Genomic DNA, 19,777 nt, shown 5'->3' with positions numbered 1-19,777 from the left:
CAGCACTCTGGACTCTGGTTGTCTGGAATGATTCTTACAGTAGAAATTATCTTAGTAGTAGCTGAATTAATTTCCAGTACCAAAATTCTAAGTAGTTACACGATGTTGTAGTTACACATTTAGTTATGAGTCTCCATAACCATTTTTAAGATGCATTTTAAAAATCTGGACTTTTTACCTGTACTACAGCAGAGCCATCTGCAAATCTGGCCAGCTTTCCAGAAGATATTTCTAATTTCCTGTTTAAAAATAAAAATGCAATACAAGAAGACTTAGGTCATCTGTACAATTCCTGCTTAGTATAAAATAATAAAAGAATTCTAAGGGAAGATTGTAAACCCCCCACCCACCCACTCCACCAACAAAAAGGGGCAGAATCCATGATCATTATCAAAAGTAAAAGTGGAATTTCAGAGTGGCTTAAAGAAGAATACAGAAACCAAGGCACAGGATTGATCTGAACAGGAAAGTATTTTGGAGGTTCAGAAGTTAGAACTGTTTCCCTAAATGTTAATTCCCATGTACCATCTATTTTTTTGGGGGGGCGGGGGGGCTGGGTCATTGTGCCTTGTATCTTCTTTTTCTTTTCTTTTTTTTTTGAGACAGGGTCTTGCTCTGTTGCCCAGGCTGGAGTGTAGTGGCACAATTACAGCTCACTGTAACCTTGAACACCTAGACTCAAGCGATCCTCCAACTCAGCTTCCTGAGTAGTTGGCACTACAGGTGCACGCCACTACACTCAGCTAATTTTAGTTTTTGTATGGATGAGATCTCACTATATTGTCTAGGCTGGTCTTGAACTCCTGGCCTCAAGCAATTCTCCCACCTTGGCCTCCCAAAATGCTGGGATTACAGGTGTGAGCCACTGTGCCTGGCTCCATTTACCATCTTAGTACAGTCTCTTATCATCTCTCACCTTGTTGACTACAGTAATGTTTTAACATACAAACAGGATTGTTTCCTTACTTAAAAATCCTTTAGCCAGGCGTGGTGTCTCCCACCTGTAATCCCAGAACTTTGAAAGGCTGAGGCAGGCCTGATCACCTGAGGTCAGGAGTTCAAGACCGGCCTGGACAACATGGTGAAATCCCATCTCTACTAAAAATATCAAAATTAGCTGGGCATGGTGGTGCGTGTCTATAATCCCAGCTACTAGGGAGGCTGAGGCAAGAGAACTGCTTGAACCCAGGAAGGGGAGGTTACAGTGAGCCGAGATTGTGCCAATGCACTCCAGCCTGGGTGACAGAGTGAGACTCCGTATCAAAAAAAAACAAAACAACAACAACAACAACAACAAACTAGAATTTCTCCCAATGCTTTTAGGACAAAATATAAACTTCTAAATATTGCCTATAAGGACCTCACGTTCAACAGAAGGGGAAAGAATAATCTTCAATTAAATGAGTAAAGAGTAGTCTTTTGAGGCAATAGTGGACAAGTGGATGCAAAAAATAATGAATCTTCATAAATTAACTCAAAATGGATCCTAGACCCAAACGTAAGAGCTAAAACGATAAAAGTCTTAGAAACAAAACACAGGAGTAAATCTTCAGAGACTTGGGCCATACAAAGTTTTAAATATGACATCAAAAGCGTAAGTGACAAAAGAAAAAAATAGGCAAGTTGATTTCATCAAAATTTAAAACTTTAATTAAGAAAGTAAAAGAAACACCATAGATTAAGAGAAAAATATTTGCAAACCATATATCTGATAAGGGACTTGTGTTAATATCTAGAATATTTAAAGAATGCTTATAATTCAACAATAAAGACAACTGAATTTTAGAACTTGGCAAAGGACTTGAACAGACATGTCTCCAAAGAAGACATACAAATGGCCAGTAAGTACATAAAAATATGCTCAATATCATTAACTATCAGGGAAATACAAATCAAAATCACAATGAATACCACTTGACACCTGTTATGAATGTTCCTTGTAGCATTATTCATAATAGTTCCCAAATGGAAACAACCCAAATGTCCATCAACTGATGAATGGATAAGCTAAATGTGGTATAATCCATACAACTGATTATTATTCAGCAATAAAAAGGAACAAAGTACTAATACATGTTACAACATGGATAAACACTGACAACATTATGTTAAGTGAAAGAAGGCAGTCACGAAAGACTATGTTTCCATGTAAGAAATGTTCATAATAGGCAAATCTAGAGATGGAAAGTAGATTAGTGGTTGCCTGGGGCTGGGTAGAAACGCTAAGTGACTACTACTAATGAATTTCTTTTGGCCGGGCGCGGTGGCTCACGCTTGTAATCCTAGCACTTTGGGAGGCCAAGGCGGGCGGATCACGAGGTCAGGAGATCGAGACCACGGTGAAACCCCGTCTCTACTAAAAATACAAAAAATTAGCCGGGCGTGGTGGCGGGCGCCTGTAGTCCCAGCTACTCGGAGAGGCTGAGGCAGGAGAATGGCGTGAACCCGGGAGGCGGAGGTTGCAGTGAGCCGAGATCGCGCCACTGCACTCCAGCCTGGGTGACACAGCGAGACTCCGTCTCAAAAAAAAAAAAAAAACAAAAAAAACACAAGAATTTCTTTTTAGGGTGATAGAAGTGTTCTAAAATTGATGGTGGTAATGGCTGCAAAACTTTGAATATACTAATATCCACTGAATTGTCCACTTTATTTATCTGTATTTACTTATTTTGAGATAGGGTCTTGCTCTGTTGCCCAGGCTGGAGTGCAGTGGTGCCATCACAGCTCACCACAGCCTTGACCTCCCAGGCTTAAGTGATCCTCCCATCTCAGCCTCCCGAATAGCTTGAAATACAGGTGTGCACCACCACGCTGGGCTAATTCTTAAGTTTTTTGTAGAGATAAGGTCTCACTATGTTACCCAGGCTGGTCTCAAACTCCTGGACTCAAGCAATCCTCCTGCCTTGGCCTCCCAAAGTGCCAGGATTACAAACATAAGCCACTGCTCCCAGATGAGTTGTACACTTTAAATGAACTGTATGGTATGTGAATTATATCTTAATAAAGCCATCTTATATACATGAAATAGGTAGCACTATTAGCCTTATTCCCCAGTTTCAGCAGAGAATGCAAAAAGAGGTTACTGAGGTCTTGAAACAGACCAGCGAAACTTGTCAAAGAGCTCAAGATTCATCAAAAGGTGTTTTGAGATGAAACCAAGTCAGTGACCCCTGAAGATACAGAGGAAGATGCTCTGTCACATGAACTCAGCTTTGGCAACATTCTATCATAGTCTGGTGCTGAAAATGCACAAACCAAACACAAGCATGTAGACAGGCCCAATGCCCTACTCCAAGTAAGATTATTCTGTCCTTCCCATACCAAAGAGATGAAGGAACAACCCTTAATATTTTCACCTGTTAAATACCTTTGCCAGAAGCCTGAGTTAATGAAAAGCATATTTATCTATTCAGTTAGACTCATTTTGTTAAGTTTGAAAGTCAGAACAAAGTGTGTACATTTAATACATGTTAGTAAATACAAAGATTTTCTAGTATCAAATTCTTGACTCTGAAATATTAGTTTTTTTTTTAAATCAGGGAATATTTGAGAAATTCTAGTTGGGTTTCTATTTATTCAACACAGATGTTGTAATGATGAAAGCCTACAATAAAATGGGTCTCCTCTGACTGATGGGAATGCGGTACAGAGAGGAGGCTGATACTGGATTAATACGTGGAGTAGATGGAAGGAATGAGATACTCAAAACCAGTCACACTGCGTAGTATCACAGACCTGCAACAACCTATAGCTGAAATCAGTATTAAGTAATGGTTTCATGGGGCAAACGTAAATTTGACATCTTGAAATTTTGTTTAACCCTGAGTAACATGCCACCAGTACTTCTCAAAACCTACCAGGAACTGGCATTCTGTCTACCAATGTGACTTCTGAATACCTAAGTGATCTTTGTGAAGGGGAGTGGAGGATCTTTAACTAGATTGAAGTGGGCCCAAAACACAGGGAAGAAAAACTGTGAGAGCTACAGTTCTACTCTACTAATGGGGCTACTGCCTTAGCATTTTGCCCACTGTGGCATATTCTGTTGAATATCCTCAGTGATTTGATGCATAGTAGATGCTCAATAAAAGCTTGCTGAAATGAAAATTAAACACCTGCCTCCAAGGTTACTGTGAGCATTAAATATATTATCTGCAAAACACCTACAATAATTATATAATCTTCCAGAATGCAGTAAAGAATACATATGATAACAAATATAATGTGCCTGGTACATAGTAGTCACTCAATAAATGTTGCCAATGGCAAACAAGACAAAAATGAAAGAATTTATCCAGCAGGTATGATATTTTATGAGTCTAGTTATTTCAATACATGACACAAGTTTAAAAAGAACTACCTACAAAAGAGGAACACGTTGACTAATAAATGAAAGAGTCAAAGTAGATTATTTATGGAAAATATGGAGGGTAGCAGCTGCACCTTGTTTTGAGTATCTAGTGCCTATCTCACAGTATGCGTCTGTTGAATGAAATGTTCTGGGCATTTCTTCGAAGCACGTGCAGTCCTTGAAGAATGGACTAGCTGTCCTCTCCCTCAAAAATCAGAATTAATGAATGCTGGGAGTGGAATGAGCCTTAGAGAAAACCTAGTCTAGGGGCAACCAACTACAGCTCGTGGCCTATTTCTGTACTACTCTACAATTAAAAATGTTTTTATATATACATATTTTTTTTTGAGACAAGAGTTTCGCTCTTGTCACCCAGGCTGGAGTGCAATGGCACGATCTCGGCCACTGCAACCTCTGCCTCCTGGGTTCAACCGATTCTCCTGCCTCGGCCTCCCAAGTAACTGGAATTACAGGTGCCTGCCACCACGCCCAGCTAATTTTGTATTTTTAGTAAAGACGGGGTTTCACCATGTTAGCCAGGCTGGTCTCGAACTCCTGATCTCAGGTGATCCACCCACCTCAGCCTCCCAAAGTGCTCGGATTACAGGTGTGAGCCACTGTGCTTGGCCGTTTTTTAAAATATTTCTAAAGGGTTTGTAAACACATACACACAGTGTGTACCCCAAAAAGCCTAATATATATATTATCTGGTCCTTTATAGAAAAAGTTTGCAGACCCTTGATGGAATCCAGTCTCCACACTTTGCACAAGAAAATGGTGAATTAACTTGTTCAACGTCAATTACTTATCCAAGTTTGAGTGGGAGACCTGGATTCAAAATGATTTTTTTGCTTTTTGTATAAACTGGGGTCAAAATTCTTTCAAAGTACACGTAAAAAATTTAGATATATGAAGTTTGCATTAGCAATTCCATTTATTCTAAAAACGATTAAAGCATAAGTGTTTTTTTTTTTTTTTAAACGGTCCCCTAAAAAAAGTACGGGCTTTGTAAGCAAGAACCAGAAATTCGAAAACCACCTAGTCCCATAACACTAAATTTTTAATTGACTCTTAGAAAGTTATCTAACCTTTTTTGAGCCTCTGTAGTCTTAACTATAAAATGAGGGTAATAGTACCTTTACGACAGGTTTAAAAAGATTGCGAGGATCATATAACTGGCGTTCAAAAAACTGACTTTTCCTTTTCCTCCTAACCCAGGGTCATAGTGGCCACACTTTAGGCAATCAATTACATTGGATGACATGATACATCCACGTCAACTCGTTATCCCTAGGTGGAATGTTTTCCACTTAAGAGCCCAGTGGTCCCGGAAAGTAAAGAGATCGGAAGTCAGGCGGACGGACACAGTCGGATGGAGCAAAGAAGCCCGCCACACACCAACAGAGGGCACGACATAGAGCGGGAAGGAGGATCCGAGGAGACACATTCCAAACCCGGAAAGGGAAATTTGGAATTTAGGTTTAGGGTAAGGAGAGATTAAATAGACCTGGGATACTGGGTTTCTACCCTGGGAGATAAATACGCTCAAGCTGGCTGGACAAGACACCTTATGACAATACAGTGAGCGCACGTCACTCCTTACCTGTTGCCTAAGTCCACGGCCACAGCTCGAGACCCTGCGCTACTCCATAGTGCTCGCACCTGCAACTGGGTGAGTGCCCGATCCCGCCCTGGCAGACTAAAGGGACCATCGCTCAGGGGCCGGAGCCGGAGGAACGAGCAGCAGTACCTGCAGGCCGCCATGACACCCGGCACGCGATCAACCCAGCCTGTGCTCTGACTGGCTCACTCCGCAGACCGTGGGGCGGAGCCTGATGCAGTTTCGTTTCCGCGGTGCGCGAGGGACGCCGGGGTAACGGAAACCTTGGCCACCTTCTACGAAGACTAGGGAGGGTCAAACCTATCAGAACGCGATTATGTTGTAAACGATCTTTGTCTTTATGTGCCAACGAAAGGCAATTAGATAAATAAGGTTTTTGTGTGTGTACTATCGTAATTTAAAGGAGAAGTCCTAGAATAATGTAAATGTTTAATATGCAGAGTAAATTTATATTTACTTTTAATACTAGAAGTTATAGAACAACACATTATTATTATTTGGCTCTGTGAACTAAGAATTAGAATTTGCGTGGTGGGCCTTGGAAAGAGATCTCCTTCTCCCCTTCTCCGCGCTGGTTTTTATTTTATTAATTTCACATAGCAGATATGTTACTGCAGCGATTTGTGTTAACGAATTTACAGTAAATTCATTTTTCATCGACTTGTAATTTTAGAAATCTTTATTGTCATTTCTGATTCATTTTCATTTCCATTGCTAATAATTAGCAATTTATATTCCTGTCACTTTTGGTCGAATTCTTAAATGCAAAATGCCAGCTACTGTTTGAAGTAAATATTTTGTAAAATGAAAAAAAAAGTTTTTGAGATTTGAAAAATTTTTAGAGAGTGGATAAATTTCTTCCACCCCATTAATCCATTCTGTTAGAAATTCTTTATGTTGTTCCTTGAATGAACCAATGGGCATTTTCACATTATGATGTATATTTTTTTGTGTAAGGTCATAACCGCCTTCCCCCAAAGAAAACCAAACAGCAAAAACCCAACACTCATTCAAACACAGTTTTAAGAATTAAAAACGTTGGCTGGACGCGGTGGCTCATGCCTATAATCCCAGCACTTTAGGAGGCCGAGGCGGGCGGATCACCTGAATTCGAGACCAGCCTGACCAATATGGAGAAACCCCGCCTCCACTAAAAACACAAAATTAGCCGGGCATGGTGGCTTATGCCTGTAATCCCAGCTACTCGGGAGGCTGAGGCAGGGGAATCGCTTGAACGTTCTTCGTGAGAGATTTCAGTAGATTGATTGGTCTTGAAAACTCTGTGGCAACTCACAGTAAAGTAAAAGGGAGAAGACGCAAAAACTGCTTTAACACTAAAAATCTGTAAACCAAGTTAATGGTAATCCCTCTATTGGAATGGAAATCCCAAATCAGTAATAATAGCTCATGAAAGCAAGGTGTCAGCTGCTTTGCCACCAAATCATTTGTCTGTTTAGAGCTCATCATTCTTTTTTCTTTTTTAAATCAAGGATGAACATTTTTAATTCTTTTTGTTTTTTTTTTTTTTTAGATGGAGTCTCGCTCTGGAGTGCAGTGGCGCGATCTCGGCTCACTGCAACCTCCGCCTCCTGGATTCAAGCGATTCTCATGCCTCAGCCTCCGGAGTAGGTGAGATTACAGGCATGTGCCACCACACCCAGCTAATTTTTGTATTTTTAGTAGAGACGCGGTTTCAGCATGTTGGCCAGGATGGTCTGGGTCTCCTGACCTCCTGATACACCCGCCTCTGCCTCCCAGCGTGCTGGGATTACAGGCGTGAGCCACTGCGCCCGGACTTTTTTTTTTTCGTGACAGAGTTTCACTCTTGTTGCAATGACGCGATCTTAGCTCACTGCAACCTCCGCCTCCCGGGTTCAAGCAATTCCCCTTCCTCAGCCCTCCCGAATAGCTGGGGTTACAGGCGCCCGCCACCATGCCTGGCTAATTTTTTGTATTTTTAGTAGAGATGGGGTTTCATCATGTTGGCCAGGTTGGTCTCGAACTCCTGACCTCAGGCAATCCACCCACCACGGCCTCCTAAAGTGCTGGGATTACAGGCGTGAGCTACCGCGCCCAACCTTATGCAGCCTTTTCTTAATTCTTCCTCCAGTTTCCAGGTATTCTGAACATTTTTCTCTTCTTCAGAACTCCTTGAACTCCTTGAATCAGTTAGCTTTCATCCAGCCAGAAATGACGGAAAGCAGCATTTACCTATTAAGAATCCCCCACCCCCATTTCCTCACACAAATCTGATATAATTCAAATAGTAGTAATTGGATTGTAAACTCAAAAGCAAATGTAGGCACTAAAATCTTGTAGCAGAGCTTTGTTATGAAGATATAGATGATACAGAATACGTTTATATGTTTATATTAAGCATTTTTAGATTAGCATAGAAAGAAAAATATAAAAAGTTTAAATTCTTGTAGTTGTTACTACTGAAGCTATAATCCATGAGGTTCAGTCTGAGATGTTATTCTAGAAGTAGAGTTATGTCAAGTATAGTTTAACAGCCAAAATATAATTTAAAAGGGATTTATTTACCTATGACTGCTGAAGGACATTAAAAATGATCCAACTTAAATCCACCAGCAACTTCTCCTTTTCCCTTTTCTTCAAACTCCAATGAACCTGCATCAAAATAGTTAATACCACTGCATGCTCTGAATAAGCAACTACGTTAAGTAAAACACCATTGCATTAAATTATGCTTAACTACTTTTTTTTTTTGAGATGGAGTCTTGCTCTGTTGCCCAGGCTGGGCACAATGAATCTTGGCTGACTGCAACCTCCACCTCCTGGGTTCAAGCAATTGTCCTGCCTCAGCCCCCGAAGTAGCTGGGACTACAGACGTGCGCCACCGCACCCAGCTAATTTTTGTACTTTTAGTAGAGACGGGGTTTCACCATGTTGGCCAGGCTGGTCTCCAACTCCCACCCTCAGGTGGTCTGCCTGCCTTGGCCTCACAAAGTGCTGGGATTACAGGCGTGAGCCACAGAGCCTGGCCCTTTAACTATATTTTGATTTAATTTGTAGTTTAGTTTAGACAGGGTATACATTTGTATTGCTTTTATGACTAAAAGCTGTAACAATATGGAAGTTATATTTTGTTATATAGTAACATTATAATTAAAAGTATCAGCGGACCCTGAAGTGTTCAGGAAAAAATTTTTCTCTTGAAAGAATGTAGCCTACTCAACTTTAAGAAAGTCTGCGCTACACCACTACCAGAAGGATCTTTCTCAATCACAAATAGAATTGTGTCTCCATCCTGATTAAATTTTTTCAGTGGCTTCCTAAGTCTTTAAGGATAAAATTTAAACTGCTTTATATGGACTATAAACTTTCCTTTCCTATTGGCCTCATCAACTTTTTCTTACTACCCTATTTTCTTCCCTCCCTCTTTTCACTTTGTACTCCAAGTAAACTGAACTGCTTGTTCCCTTGCAACACTTTCTCCTGCCTCTATGGCTTTGCAGATATGATTCTCTGTGCTTGGCACATACTCCTCACACGTATCAATCAAACAAACTCAGTCTTCAGTACTATCCTCTTTACTTCCCTAGGCAGACTTATGGATACAATCTATGTCTGTCCTTCCACTTAATTAATGTATTTATGTAGTTATTAATTCATCTATGGAAGTGAATGTGGGAATAGGTATTGCATAGTGGTTAAAAGTGCTGGCTCTGCCATCAGATTGCCTGGGTTTGCATCTTACCTCTTTCCCCTCCTAAACATATGACTCTTGATAAGATACGCACCCTTTCTATGCCTCAGTTTCCTCTTTTGTAAATGGGAATGATAGTAAATATCTACCTCCCAGGGTTGTTATGTGGACTTAATGCAGTCTTATTTTTATGAAAGTAAGGATAGTCCCTGGCACATGGAAAGCATGATAAGGTGCTCTAATATTTATTGAATACTTGCTTTATGCCAGGCACTGTGCTAGGCTTGAGACCATAGAGATGTCAAGAGAAACATAGGGCATAATCCTTGCTTTACAGAGCTTGCATTCTAGCGAGAGATTGACAAAAACACAATCAAACATATAAACAGATAAATTAGAATGTGGTTTATGGAGCTTGCATTCTAACGAGAGACTGACAAAAACGCAATCAAACATAAACAGATAAATTGTAATGTGGTTAATATTAAGAAGGAAATAAATTAGGTAAAAAGAGAATAATGGGATGGAGAGAGAACAAACTTCAAAAACAGTGGCCAGGGAATGCATTCCTGAGGAGATATTTTAGCCAATCTGAAGGACGAGAAGAAGACAGCTTCTGAAACATGGGGTCCAGGCAGGAGCATGACTTGTAGCGGGAGGGGTGCCCCAAGTCAGGAGAGAATTTGGCTTCTCTGAGGATGTGGAAAAGCCAGTGTCACTAGAGAGTAGTGAGCAGGAGAGTAGTAAGCAAGTGGGTATGAAGTAGAAGAGGAAGGCAGAGCATAGCAAGGGGTTTGGGAAAACAGCAGAAAGTTTAAACAGGGAAGTAGCATGATCTAGCGTACATTTTAAGATGGTCCCCTCTGGCTGCCAGGTCTAGAATGGATCAGAGGAGGACAAGAGAGAAATGTTGTGATTAGGACTAATGTGGTGGCATGGACTGATGTGGTGGCAGGGGTGACAAGAAGAAAGCATGGGCAGATTTGGAATATATTTTAGAGGTGGAATTGATCAGACTTGCTGATGAATTGGATACAGAGAGAGAAGAATGAAGACCATTAATAGGCTCAGATGGGTCAGAAATGCAATGTCTGAGACACCAGAGTGTAGCTGTCAGCAGATAGTTGGATCTGAGTGCAGGACGCAGAGGAGAGGACTAGGGAAACATAAATATAAAAGTAATCACTGTGGGAGTAGAGATTAGAGAGAGAGAGTAGAGAGAAAAGAGAAGAGGGCCTGGTCTGAACCCTGAGGAGGGAGAGGCTGCATGGCTATGAAGTTGGAGCCAGCGTTGTGTTGATGCAAGAGAAGCGTGAAAATGTATTATGCCCTTCCTCCCTCCCTCCCTCCCTCCCTCTCTCTCTCTCTCTCTTTCTTTCTTTCTCTTTCCCTCTCTGGCCCAGGCTACAATCTACTCCGCTTGCTGCTGCCCGCGCCGCGGACTGCCTGGGACTGCCGGCGCGCGCGACCACTCCCTGCCTTTTCTCCTTTCGCTGCAGGCACGCGTTCGCCATCTTGGCCACGCTGGTCGCCAGCTCCTGACGCCGAGTGCTCTGCCCGCCTCAGCCTCCCGAGGTACTGGGACTACAGACGGAGTCTCGCTCACCCAGTGCTCGGTGTTGCCCAGGCTGGAGTGCGGTGGCGTGGTCTGGCCTCGTGGTCTGGCCTCGCGGCAGCCTCTGCGCCCCAGCCGCCTGCCTTGGCCTACCAGGGTGCTGGGATTGCAGCCCCTGCCCGGCCGCCGCCCCATCTGGGAGGTGGGGAGCGCCTCTGCCCGGCCGCCCCGTCTGGGAAGTGAGGAGCGCCTCTGCCCGGCCACCCACCGTCTGGGAAGTGAGGAGCGCCTCTGCCCGGCCACCCACCGTCTGGGAAGTGAGGAGCGCCTCTGCCCGGCCACCCACCGTCTGGGAAGTGAGGAGCGCCTCTGCCCGGCCACCCACCGTCTGGGAAGTGAGGAGCGCCTCTGCCCGGCCACCCACCGTCTGGGAAGTGAGGAGCGCCTCTGCCCGGCCACCCACCGTCTGGGAAGTGAGGAGCGCCTCTGCCCGGCCACCCCGTCTGGGAAGTGAGGAGCACCTCTGCCCGGCCACCCATCGTCTGGGAAGTGAGGAGCGCCTCTGCCTGGCCACCCATCATCTGGGAAGTGAGGAGCGCCTCTGCCCGGCCACCCCGCCTGGGAAATGAGGAGCGCCTCTGCCCGGCCACCCCGTCTGGGAAGTGAGGAGCGCCTCTGCTCGGCCACCCATCGTCTGGGAAGTGAGGAGCGCCTCTGCCCGGCCTCCCATCGTCTGGGAGGTGAGGAGCGCCTCTGCCCGGCCGCCCCGTCCGGGAGGAAGCGAGGGGGGCCTCTGCCCGGCCGCTCCGTCTGGGAAGAAGCGAGGGGGGCCTCTGCCCGGCCGCCCCGTCCGGGAAGAAGCGAGGGGGGCCTCTGCCCGGCCGCCCCGTCCGGGAAGAAGCGAGGGGGGCCTTTGCCCGGCCTCCCCGTCCGGGAAGAAGCGAGGAGCGCCTCTGCCCGGCCGCCCCGTCCGGGAAGAAGCGAGGAGCGCCTCTGCCCGGCCGCCCCGTCTGGGAAGTGAGGAGCGCCTCTGCCCGGCCGCCCCGTCCGGGAAGAAATGAGGAGCGCCTCTGCCCGGGCGCCCCGTCGGGGAAGAAGTGAGGAGCGCCTCTACCCGGCCACCCATCGTCTGGGAAGTGAGGAGCGCCTCTGCCCGGCCGCCCCATCTGGGAGGTGAGGAGCGCCTCTGCCTGGCCACCCATCGTCTGGGAGGTGAGGAGCGCCTCTGCTCGGCCACCCACCGTCTGGGCAGTAGTGAGGAGCGCCTCTGCCCGGCTGCCCCGTCTGGGAAGTGAGGAGCGCCTCTGCCCGGCCGCCCCGTCCGGGAAGAAATGAGGAGCGCCTCTGCCCGGCCGCCCCGTCCGGGAAGAAATGAGGAATGCCTCTGCCCGGGCGCCCCGTCCGGGAAGAAGTGAGGAGCGCCTCTGCCCGGCCGCCCCCTCCGGGAAGAAGTGAGGAGCGCCTCTGCCCGGCCACCCACCGTCTGGGAAGTGAGGAGCGCCTCTGCCCGGCCACCCACCGTCTGGGAAGTGAGGAGCGCCTCTGCCCGGCCGCCCCGTCCGGGAAGAAGTGAGGAGCGCCTCTGCCCGGCCGCCCCGTCCGGGAAGAAGTGAGGAGCGCCTCTGCCCGGCCGCCCCGTCTGGGAAGTGAGGAGCGCCTCTGCCCGGCCACCCATCGTCTGGGAAGTGAGCAGCGCCTCTGCCCGGCCGCCCCGTCCGGGAAGAAGTGAGGAGCGCCTCTGCCCGGCCGCCCCGCCCGGGAAGAAGTGAGGAGCGCCTCTGCCCGGCCGCCCCGCCCGGGAAGAAGTGAGGAGCGCCTCTGCCCGGGCGCCCCGCCCGGGAAGAAGTGAGGAGCGCCTCTGCCCGGCCGCCCCGCCCGGGAAGAAGTGAGGAGCGCCTCTGCCCGGCCGCCCCGCCCGGGAAGAAGTGAGGAGCGCCTCTGCCCGGCCGCCCCGTCCGGGAAGAAGTGAGGAGCGCCTCTGCCCGGCCGCCCCGTCCGGGAAGAAGTGAGGAGTGCCTCTGCCCGGCCACCCATCGTCTGGGAGGTGAGGAGCGCCTCTGCCCGGCCACCCATCGTCTGGGAAGTGAGGAGCGCCTCTGCCCGGCCACCCATCGTCTGGGAAGTGAGGAGCGCCTCTGCCCGGCCACCCATCGTCTGGGAAGTGAGGAGCGCCTCTGCCTGGCTGCCCCGTCTGGGAAGTGAGGAGCACCTCTGCCCGGCCACCCATCGTCTGGGAAGTGAGGAGCTCCTCTGCCCGGCCGCCCCGTGTCTGGGTAGAAGTGAGGAGCTCCTCTGCCTGGCCGGTCCGTCTGGGAGGTCTACCACGGAGGCCAGAAGCAATGTGGGGGCTGGACGTGGTGGCTCACGCCTGTGGTCCCGGCACTCTGGGGGGCGAGGCGGGTTGATCACTTCGGGCTAGGAGTTCAAGACCAGTCTGGCCAACTTGGCGAAACATGAAGAATACAACAGACAAACCAACCAACTCAGTGACAACAAAACAGGTCTACCCTGGAGTCATACTCTAATTTTTTCTATTTTCCTCCCTTTCTGATCCTTTATCCCACTTTCTTTTTCTTCCTCTTCCTTCTCCCTCTTCTTTGTCAAATAGAGGATTGAGTTATTATCACTGATCCATATAAAGTCCCTCTCTCATTTGTTTTAACTCCCACCCCCCATTTCTATTCCCCGACTTCCCATGTGCAACCTTCCTAATATGTTTGATACGCATCTTTTTGTTTGTATGTATTTTTAGAAAATGTTTATTGTTTTTGTATGCAAAAAAAATTAATAAAAAAAAAAAAAGAAAATGTATTATGCTAGGTATTTTCCATTTGCTCCCATCCATACATTCTCTACCTTCCTTGGCTTTGCTCTGTGCCCCAGGGAACTGATCATTATGGATTGCAACACCCCAGCTCCCTGGCCCTCTGGCTATTGGTTGGATCAGCCAATGGGAAGTACCAGCAGGAGATACAAGAGGAGAGACATACTAAAAATTAGGAAGCCATAATTCGTCATGGCGAGGCAGTGGCTATGTTTCTCTGCCACTGTGGCTCCTACCAGGCAGGCCCTGCTTGCCTGCTTCCAGCTCTCACTCCAGTTCTGCTTCTCCTCCTTGCTGCTCCGGCCTTAACACTTCCCCATGGTTGCTAGTGCCTCGGTGCTGCAGCACTCTTGTTAGTCCTGGAATCTGCCTGCCACTCTGTAACTAGTACTTTCCTAAAATTCTCTTCAGAATTCACTTGAGTATGCAATCTGTTTCCTGCTTCCCTTGCCACCTCAGAGACACCTCAGAGATGCCTCTCCATACTCTCTCCTAGCAGGAAGTCATTGTTACTTGTCACTAGCAGCTTGTTAGCCTGGAGGTGGGAAGTCAGGAGCTTGTGCTGTCTGTTGTTCTGATTAACCCACAGTCTCAGGCAGGCCCTGTGTCTCAGGGTCTTCGGTGCTGGTGGCATTCTCTGTGTTCATACCCCCATCCCAGCTGTCGTTCTGAGCCCAGCATTCCTTCTGCCCCTTCCCCAGGGGTAGAGAGTCTTGTTCTGTTTCTTCCCTGAGCTGCAATCAGTTTCCACAGCTTTTTCTTTCTTTTTCTTTTTTTTCCCCTTCCCCTTCCCCTTCCCCTTCCCCTTCCCCTTCCCCTTCACCTTCCCTTCCCTTCCCCTTCCCTTCCTCTTCCCTTCCCCTCCCAACCCTTCCCCTCCCATCCCTTCCCCTCCCCGCTCTGCTTCCCCCTCCCCCCTCCCCTCCCTTCCCCTCTCATTTCCTCTCTCTTCCCCCCTCCCCTCCCCTCCCCTCCCTTCCCCTCCCCTCCCCTCCCTTCCCCTCCCCTCCCTTCCCTTCCCCACCCCTCCCCTCCCTTCCCCTCCCCTCCCTTCCCTTCCCCACCCCTCCCCCCTCCCCTCCCCTCCATTCCCCTCCCTTCCCTTCCCCTCCCTTCCCCACCCCTCCCCCCTCTGCTTCCCTCTCCCCCCTCCCCTCCCCTACTCTCCCCTCCCCCTAACGCTCCTTTCCCCTCTCTTCCTTTCCCCTCCCCTCCCCTCCCTCTCCGCTCCCTTCCCCTCTCTCCCCTCCCCTTCCCTCACCTTTCTCCTTTCTTTTCCCTCCTCTCTGCCACCCTCCCACCTTCCCTTTCTTCCCTCCTTCTCTCTTTCTCTCTCTCTTTGTTTTGGGGGAGGGGGGTCTCACTATGTTGCCCAGGCTGTATTCAAATTCCTGGGCTAAAGGGGTCCTCCCACCTCAGCCTCTGGAGTAGCTGGGACTACAGGCATGCTCCACTGTGCCTGGCTGCTTTTCACAATGTCTTAGGCTAATGGTGTTTGCTGCCTTCCCACAGCACCTAAGGCTTCTATTCCTTTGGAGAGATGGGAAAGAAGCATCCAGTGAGGCTTCTGCCTTTCCCACAGTGACTGTGTCCCCCTTCCCCAGGCCTACACCACGAGGGACGCTCTCAGGATTCTTGCTCTTACCTGAGTCTTTTTTGTAAGGTCCAGTGAGGTCCATGGAGACAAGCTTTTGAGTGATTGCAAACTCCTCTTGTGTCTGTGGTCACCAGGGGTTCTATATTCTCTGGGTAGCTTTCTTAGTCAGCTTGAGCCAGAAGGCCATAGACTGGTTGGCTTAAACAACAGAAATGTATTTCTTTCTTTCTTTTTTTGAGACAGAGTCTTGCTCTGTTGCCCAGGCTGGAGTGCAGTGGAGTGATCTCGGCTCACTGCAACCTCTGCCTCCCGGGTTCAAGCGGTTCTCCTGCCTCAGCCTCCTGAGTAAGCTGGGAATACAGGTGCATGCCACCACACAGGGCTAATTTTTGTATTTTAGTAGAGATGGGGTTTTACCATGTTGGTCAGGTTGGTCTCAAACTCCTATGTTGTGATCCGCCCGCTTCGGACTCCCAAAGTGCTGGGATTACAGGCATGAGCCACTGCACCTGGCCCAGAAATGTATTTCTTATACTTCTGGAGGCTGGGAAGTCTAAGATCAAGGGGCTGACCAATCCAGTTCCTGGTAGGGGTCCTCTTCTGGCTTGTAGTTGGTCACTTTCTCTTTGTGTCCTTACAAGGAAAGAGAGAGTAGGGTTTTAGGGGAGAGAGAGAGGCAGAGAGGGAGGGGAAAAGAGAGAGCAGGGAAGGAGAAGGAGAGAGAGGGAAGGAGGGAGGGAGGAAGGAAGGAAGGGGAAGGAAGGGAGAGAGAGAAAACCTGAGCAAGTTCCCTGGTCTTTTCTTATAAGGGCATTAATCCCTGTATGAAGATACCCTCACACCGTCATCTAAGCCTAATTACCTCCCAAAGGCTCCATCTCCAAACATTATCATATTGGAGATTAGGCCTTCAAAATATGAATTGTGGAGGGACACAATTCAGTGCACAGTAATAGCCCATACTCAGGTTTTAGCAATTAAAGTATTTGGTTGAATTCTTCTTCTTGCCAGTGTTTGGTGGTGACTGCTCCAGGTGGCAAGAGCTCATGTCCCAGCTCTCTTTGCAGGTGCCCGTCTTTCCTAAGATTTCCGGTTAGTAGGTTGTTCTGTCTCTTCAGTTCTCTGATGTGCTCAAGAAGAGTTGTGAATTTTCCGATGGTCTGGCTTTGTTGTTGCTACTGTTGTGATTGTTTTTGTTGCTCTAAGAGTGGGATGCTCTTTCCAGATTTCTACACCTTAAGCAGAAGCCACAGGCCTCTCATGCAATTCAAGACCTCTCCTCTCTACTAAGGAAGGTGAAGAAAGAGTCTAATTTTTTCATTCACAAGTTTTTTTTTTTTTTTTTTTTTTTTTTTGCCTCCTCCTGCCTCCATAATTTGTATGGCTCTTCCAGGATTGGGACATAGGATAATAGAATAGAGGAAGGAATGCAATAATTCAATTTCTGGAGCCAGTGGAATTCTTCTTTGACCAACACTGGATGTTTTCCATTTCTACCATTGCTACAGACATCCAAAATCTGGCCATGATATGGGTTATAGGTGTGGGTTACATGGGTGACCTCTGCTAGGACTGCCAAACTAACGCCATTTCCCAGTGTGAGTGCTCTCTGGGTGATCTTTTGTGACTCTTTCAGCCTCTGCTCCTGGTGGTCTATTGTACTCGTACAGCTTTTTTTTTTTTTTTTTTTTTTTTTTTTTTTTTTTTTTTTTTTTTTGAGATAGAGTTTTGCTTTTGTTGCCCAGGCTGGAGTGCAGTGGTGCGATCTTGGCTCACAGTAACCTCCACCTCCTGGGTTCAAGTGATTCTCCTGCCTCAGCCTCCCGAGTAGCTGGGATTACAGGTGCATGCCACCACTCCTGGCTAATTTTGTATTTTTAGTAGAGATGGGGTTTCTCCATGTTGGTCAGGCTGGTCTTGAAACTCCTGACTTTAGGTGATCCGCCCACCTCGGCCTCCCAAAGTGCTGGGATTACAGGCATGAGCCACTGCGCCTGGCCCTATTGCACAGCTTCTTACTGCTGAGATCCTCTTGTCTTGGCTCTTAGCTCTCTTAGGTGAAGTACCTTCAAAATGGATTTCTTGGGTTCTCTTGGACCACAAACTCATACATCCTTGTCCCCCAAACAGGTAAAATTATAGCTTGTTTCAAACATTGATCTCTATTCTTGCTCTGCCATTTGGTGGCTTCAGGTAGCCTCTGTCTTCCAAATTCTCTGTGGGAAGCAGGCACTAGTGTCCATATTCTTAAATGTTCCTGGTATGGCCACTTTGCAATAGCAGGATGGACCCTCACCCAACATTCTAATTCGATGTCAAGACTGGTGATGTCATACACACACATCAAAAGGGTGTGAAAAGGTGTATTTTTTTTTTTTTGAGACAGAGTCTTGCTCTGTCACCCAGGCTGGAGTGCAGTGGCATTATCTCAGCTCACTGCAACCTCTACCTCTTGGGTTCAAGCAATTCTTCTGCCTCAGCCTCCCAAGTAGCTGGAACTACAGGCGCATGCCACCACGCCTGGCTAATTCTTTGTATTTTATTAGAGATGGGGTTTCACCATGTAGCCCAGGCTGGTCTTGAACTCCTGAGCTCAAGCAATCTGCCTGCCTTGGCCTCGCAAAGTGCTAGGATTACAGGCGTGAGCCACTGTGCCCCGTCAGGTGTATTTCTTTCATAATGAGGCTTTTTGGGGAAAGCAGGACAGGCTTCACAAGCTGGTCTAAAGGTGACTTGAGAGAGTAGGAAAAGGAGATTGGCTTGGAGTTTTTCTTCTGGTAATTGGGTGGGGTGGGGCGATGGTCTCTGCGTATGGGTAGGCAGAGGCTTCTGTGGTTAGAATCTCCCACGAGTGCCAAAGGACGGAGCACCTGAGCTTTCTTATCAGCTTGCCCAGATGTGGGCCACAAGGGGAAGAGAAAGTGGTGAGCGTTAAAAATGATCAGGAATCAAACATCAAAAAATGGATTTAAACTCTATTAAGGCTTAGTCTAGCTCTAGGGGACATATGGCAAGACTTCCTGATAACTCTCTTCCTGGGCCTGGGCTTGGCTTCTAACTCATGATAGCATAAGACTATTGTACAGCTTAATAAATGTCTAGTTGGAGAGGGAGATGCCAGTCTTTTCCTCGTTCTCTACTGTGGTTCTCTTGGGCTCCCATTGCTTAGTTTGGAGGGGAAGATAGGCAAGAGGGACTCTGACTTCCTCCACAGAGAGGGGAGAAAAATGTCACCATCATTTCTAACTAGGCTGGCAACTGTCTACCTCAATGCCTCCCATCAATCTGTGTTCCAAATTTCTACTATTCTGCTTTTTGGCTGGAATGAGTGATAGGAGTTGATAATTATGGACTAATTCTGCTATCTTAGATTTTGTAGAGTGTTGGGGCAATTATTACTCATTGTTTTCAGTTTTAGAGCCTTAACTCAAATTCTGAGACCATTCAGTGCTCATTCAACATCCGGTTATACACAGAGGAGGAGGAAAATTTCTTTCATTGGGATGGCAGAGAGTGCAAGGCTGAGAACGGATGCAGGTGAATTAGTTTCCCTCCCTCTCTCCCTCCCTTCTTTCCTTTCTTTCTTCCTTCCTTCCTTTCTTTTTTTTGACAGAGTGTCATTCTGTTGCCCAGGCTAGAGTGCAGTGGCACGATCTCGGCTCACTGCAACCTCCACCTCCTGGATTCAAGCTAGTCTCCTGCCTCAGTCTCCCTAGTAGTTGGGATTACAGGTGTGTGCCACCACACCCAGCTAATTTTTTTTTTTTTTTTGTATTTTTAGTAAAGATGGGGTTTCACCGTATTGACCAGGCTGTTCTCGAACTCCCGACCTCAGGTGATCCACCTGCCTTTCAAAGTAGTGGGATTACAGGCATGAGCCACTATGCCCAGCCAGATGCAGGTGAGTTAGAAGATTTGCTTAAGGGAGGATGGGAAAAATTTATTTGGCTTCAGTCTCTAGTGAATTTTGAGGCAAGGGGAGCAGCTGAGAGTAAGGGGTAAAGAAGGTATGTGAAGTTAAGGGAGGAAGTTATTTTGGGGGATGGAAGAGTAAGTCTACTCAAGAAACACAGTGGGATTGCTAGACAGTCGTGCCTTGCTACATGCCCTTTGAAGTTTGTGATCATGAATTTCAAGAGAAACCAGTCTATTCAGTTGG

At 47.2% G+C, this 19,777-nt stretch overlaps 1 protein-coding gene and 1 long non-coding RNA gene across 4 annotated transcripts in view; one reads left to right on the top strand and one right to left on the bottom strand.

Moving 5' to 3' along the window:
- PNPT1 (polyribonucleotide nucleotidyltransferase 1) overlaps positions 1 to 6,206 on the bottom strand; it is a 57,903-nt gene extending 51,697 nt beyond the window's left edge. Inside the window, exons 1-2 of one of the 2 annotated variants that reach the window (XM_055240599.2) lie at positions 5,955 to 6,206; positions 179 to 239 (exon numbers count right to left, since the gene is read on the bottom strand). In XM_055240599.2, coding sequence (XP_055096574.1) covers positions 179 to 239; positions 5,955 to 6,115 — 222 coding nt within the window. In that variant the 5' untranslated portion in view covers positions 6,116 to 6,206. The remainder of the gene's footprint in view (positions 1 to 178; positions 240 to 5,954) is intronic. The other variant, XM_055240601.2, reaches the window with a different exon arrangement.
- A 29-nt stretch (positions 6,207 to 6,235) lies between these two features.
- On the top strand, positions 6,236 to 19,505 carry LOC134732499 (uncharacterized). Of its 2 annotated transcripts, none has more exons than XR_010115740.1 (3): positions 6,236 to 6,352; positions 7,504 to 7,601; positions 19,400 to 19,505. It is a non-coding gene; the product is annotated as an uncharacterized lncRNA (long non-coding RNA). The 2 variants fall into 2 exon arrangements; XR_010115739.1 differs by lacking the exon at positions 19,400 to 19,505 and adding an exon at positions 11,142 to 13,996.
- Positions 19,506 to 19,777: the final 272 nt, after the last annotated feature.

Source organism: Symphalangus syndactylus, chromosome 14, assembly GCF_028878055.3.
Source record: "Symphalangus syndactylus isolate Jambi chromosome 14, NHGRI_mSymSyn1-v2.1_pri, whole genome shotgun sequence".
NCBI classification, from domain to species: domain Eukaryota; kingdom Metazoa; phylum Chordata; class Mammalia; order Primates; family Hylobatidae; genus Symphalangus; species Symphalangus syndactylus.
The sequence above is the reverse complement of the archived record's forward strand: the minus strand, read 5'-3'. Positions and strand labels throughout refer to the sequence as shown.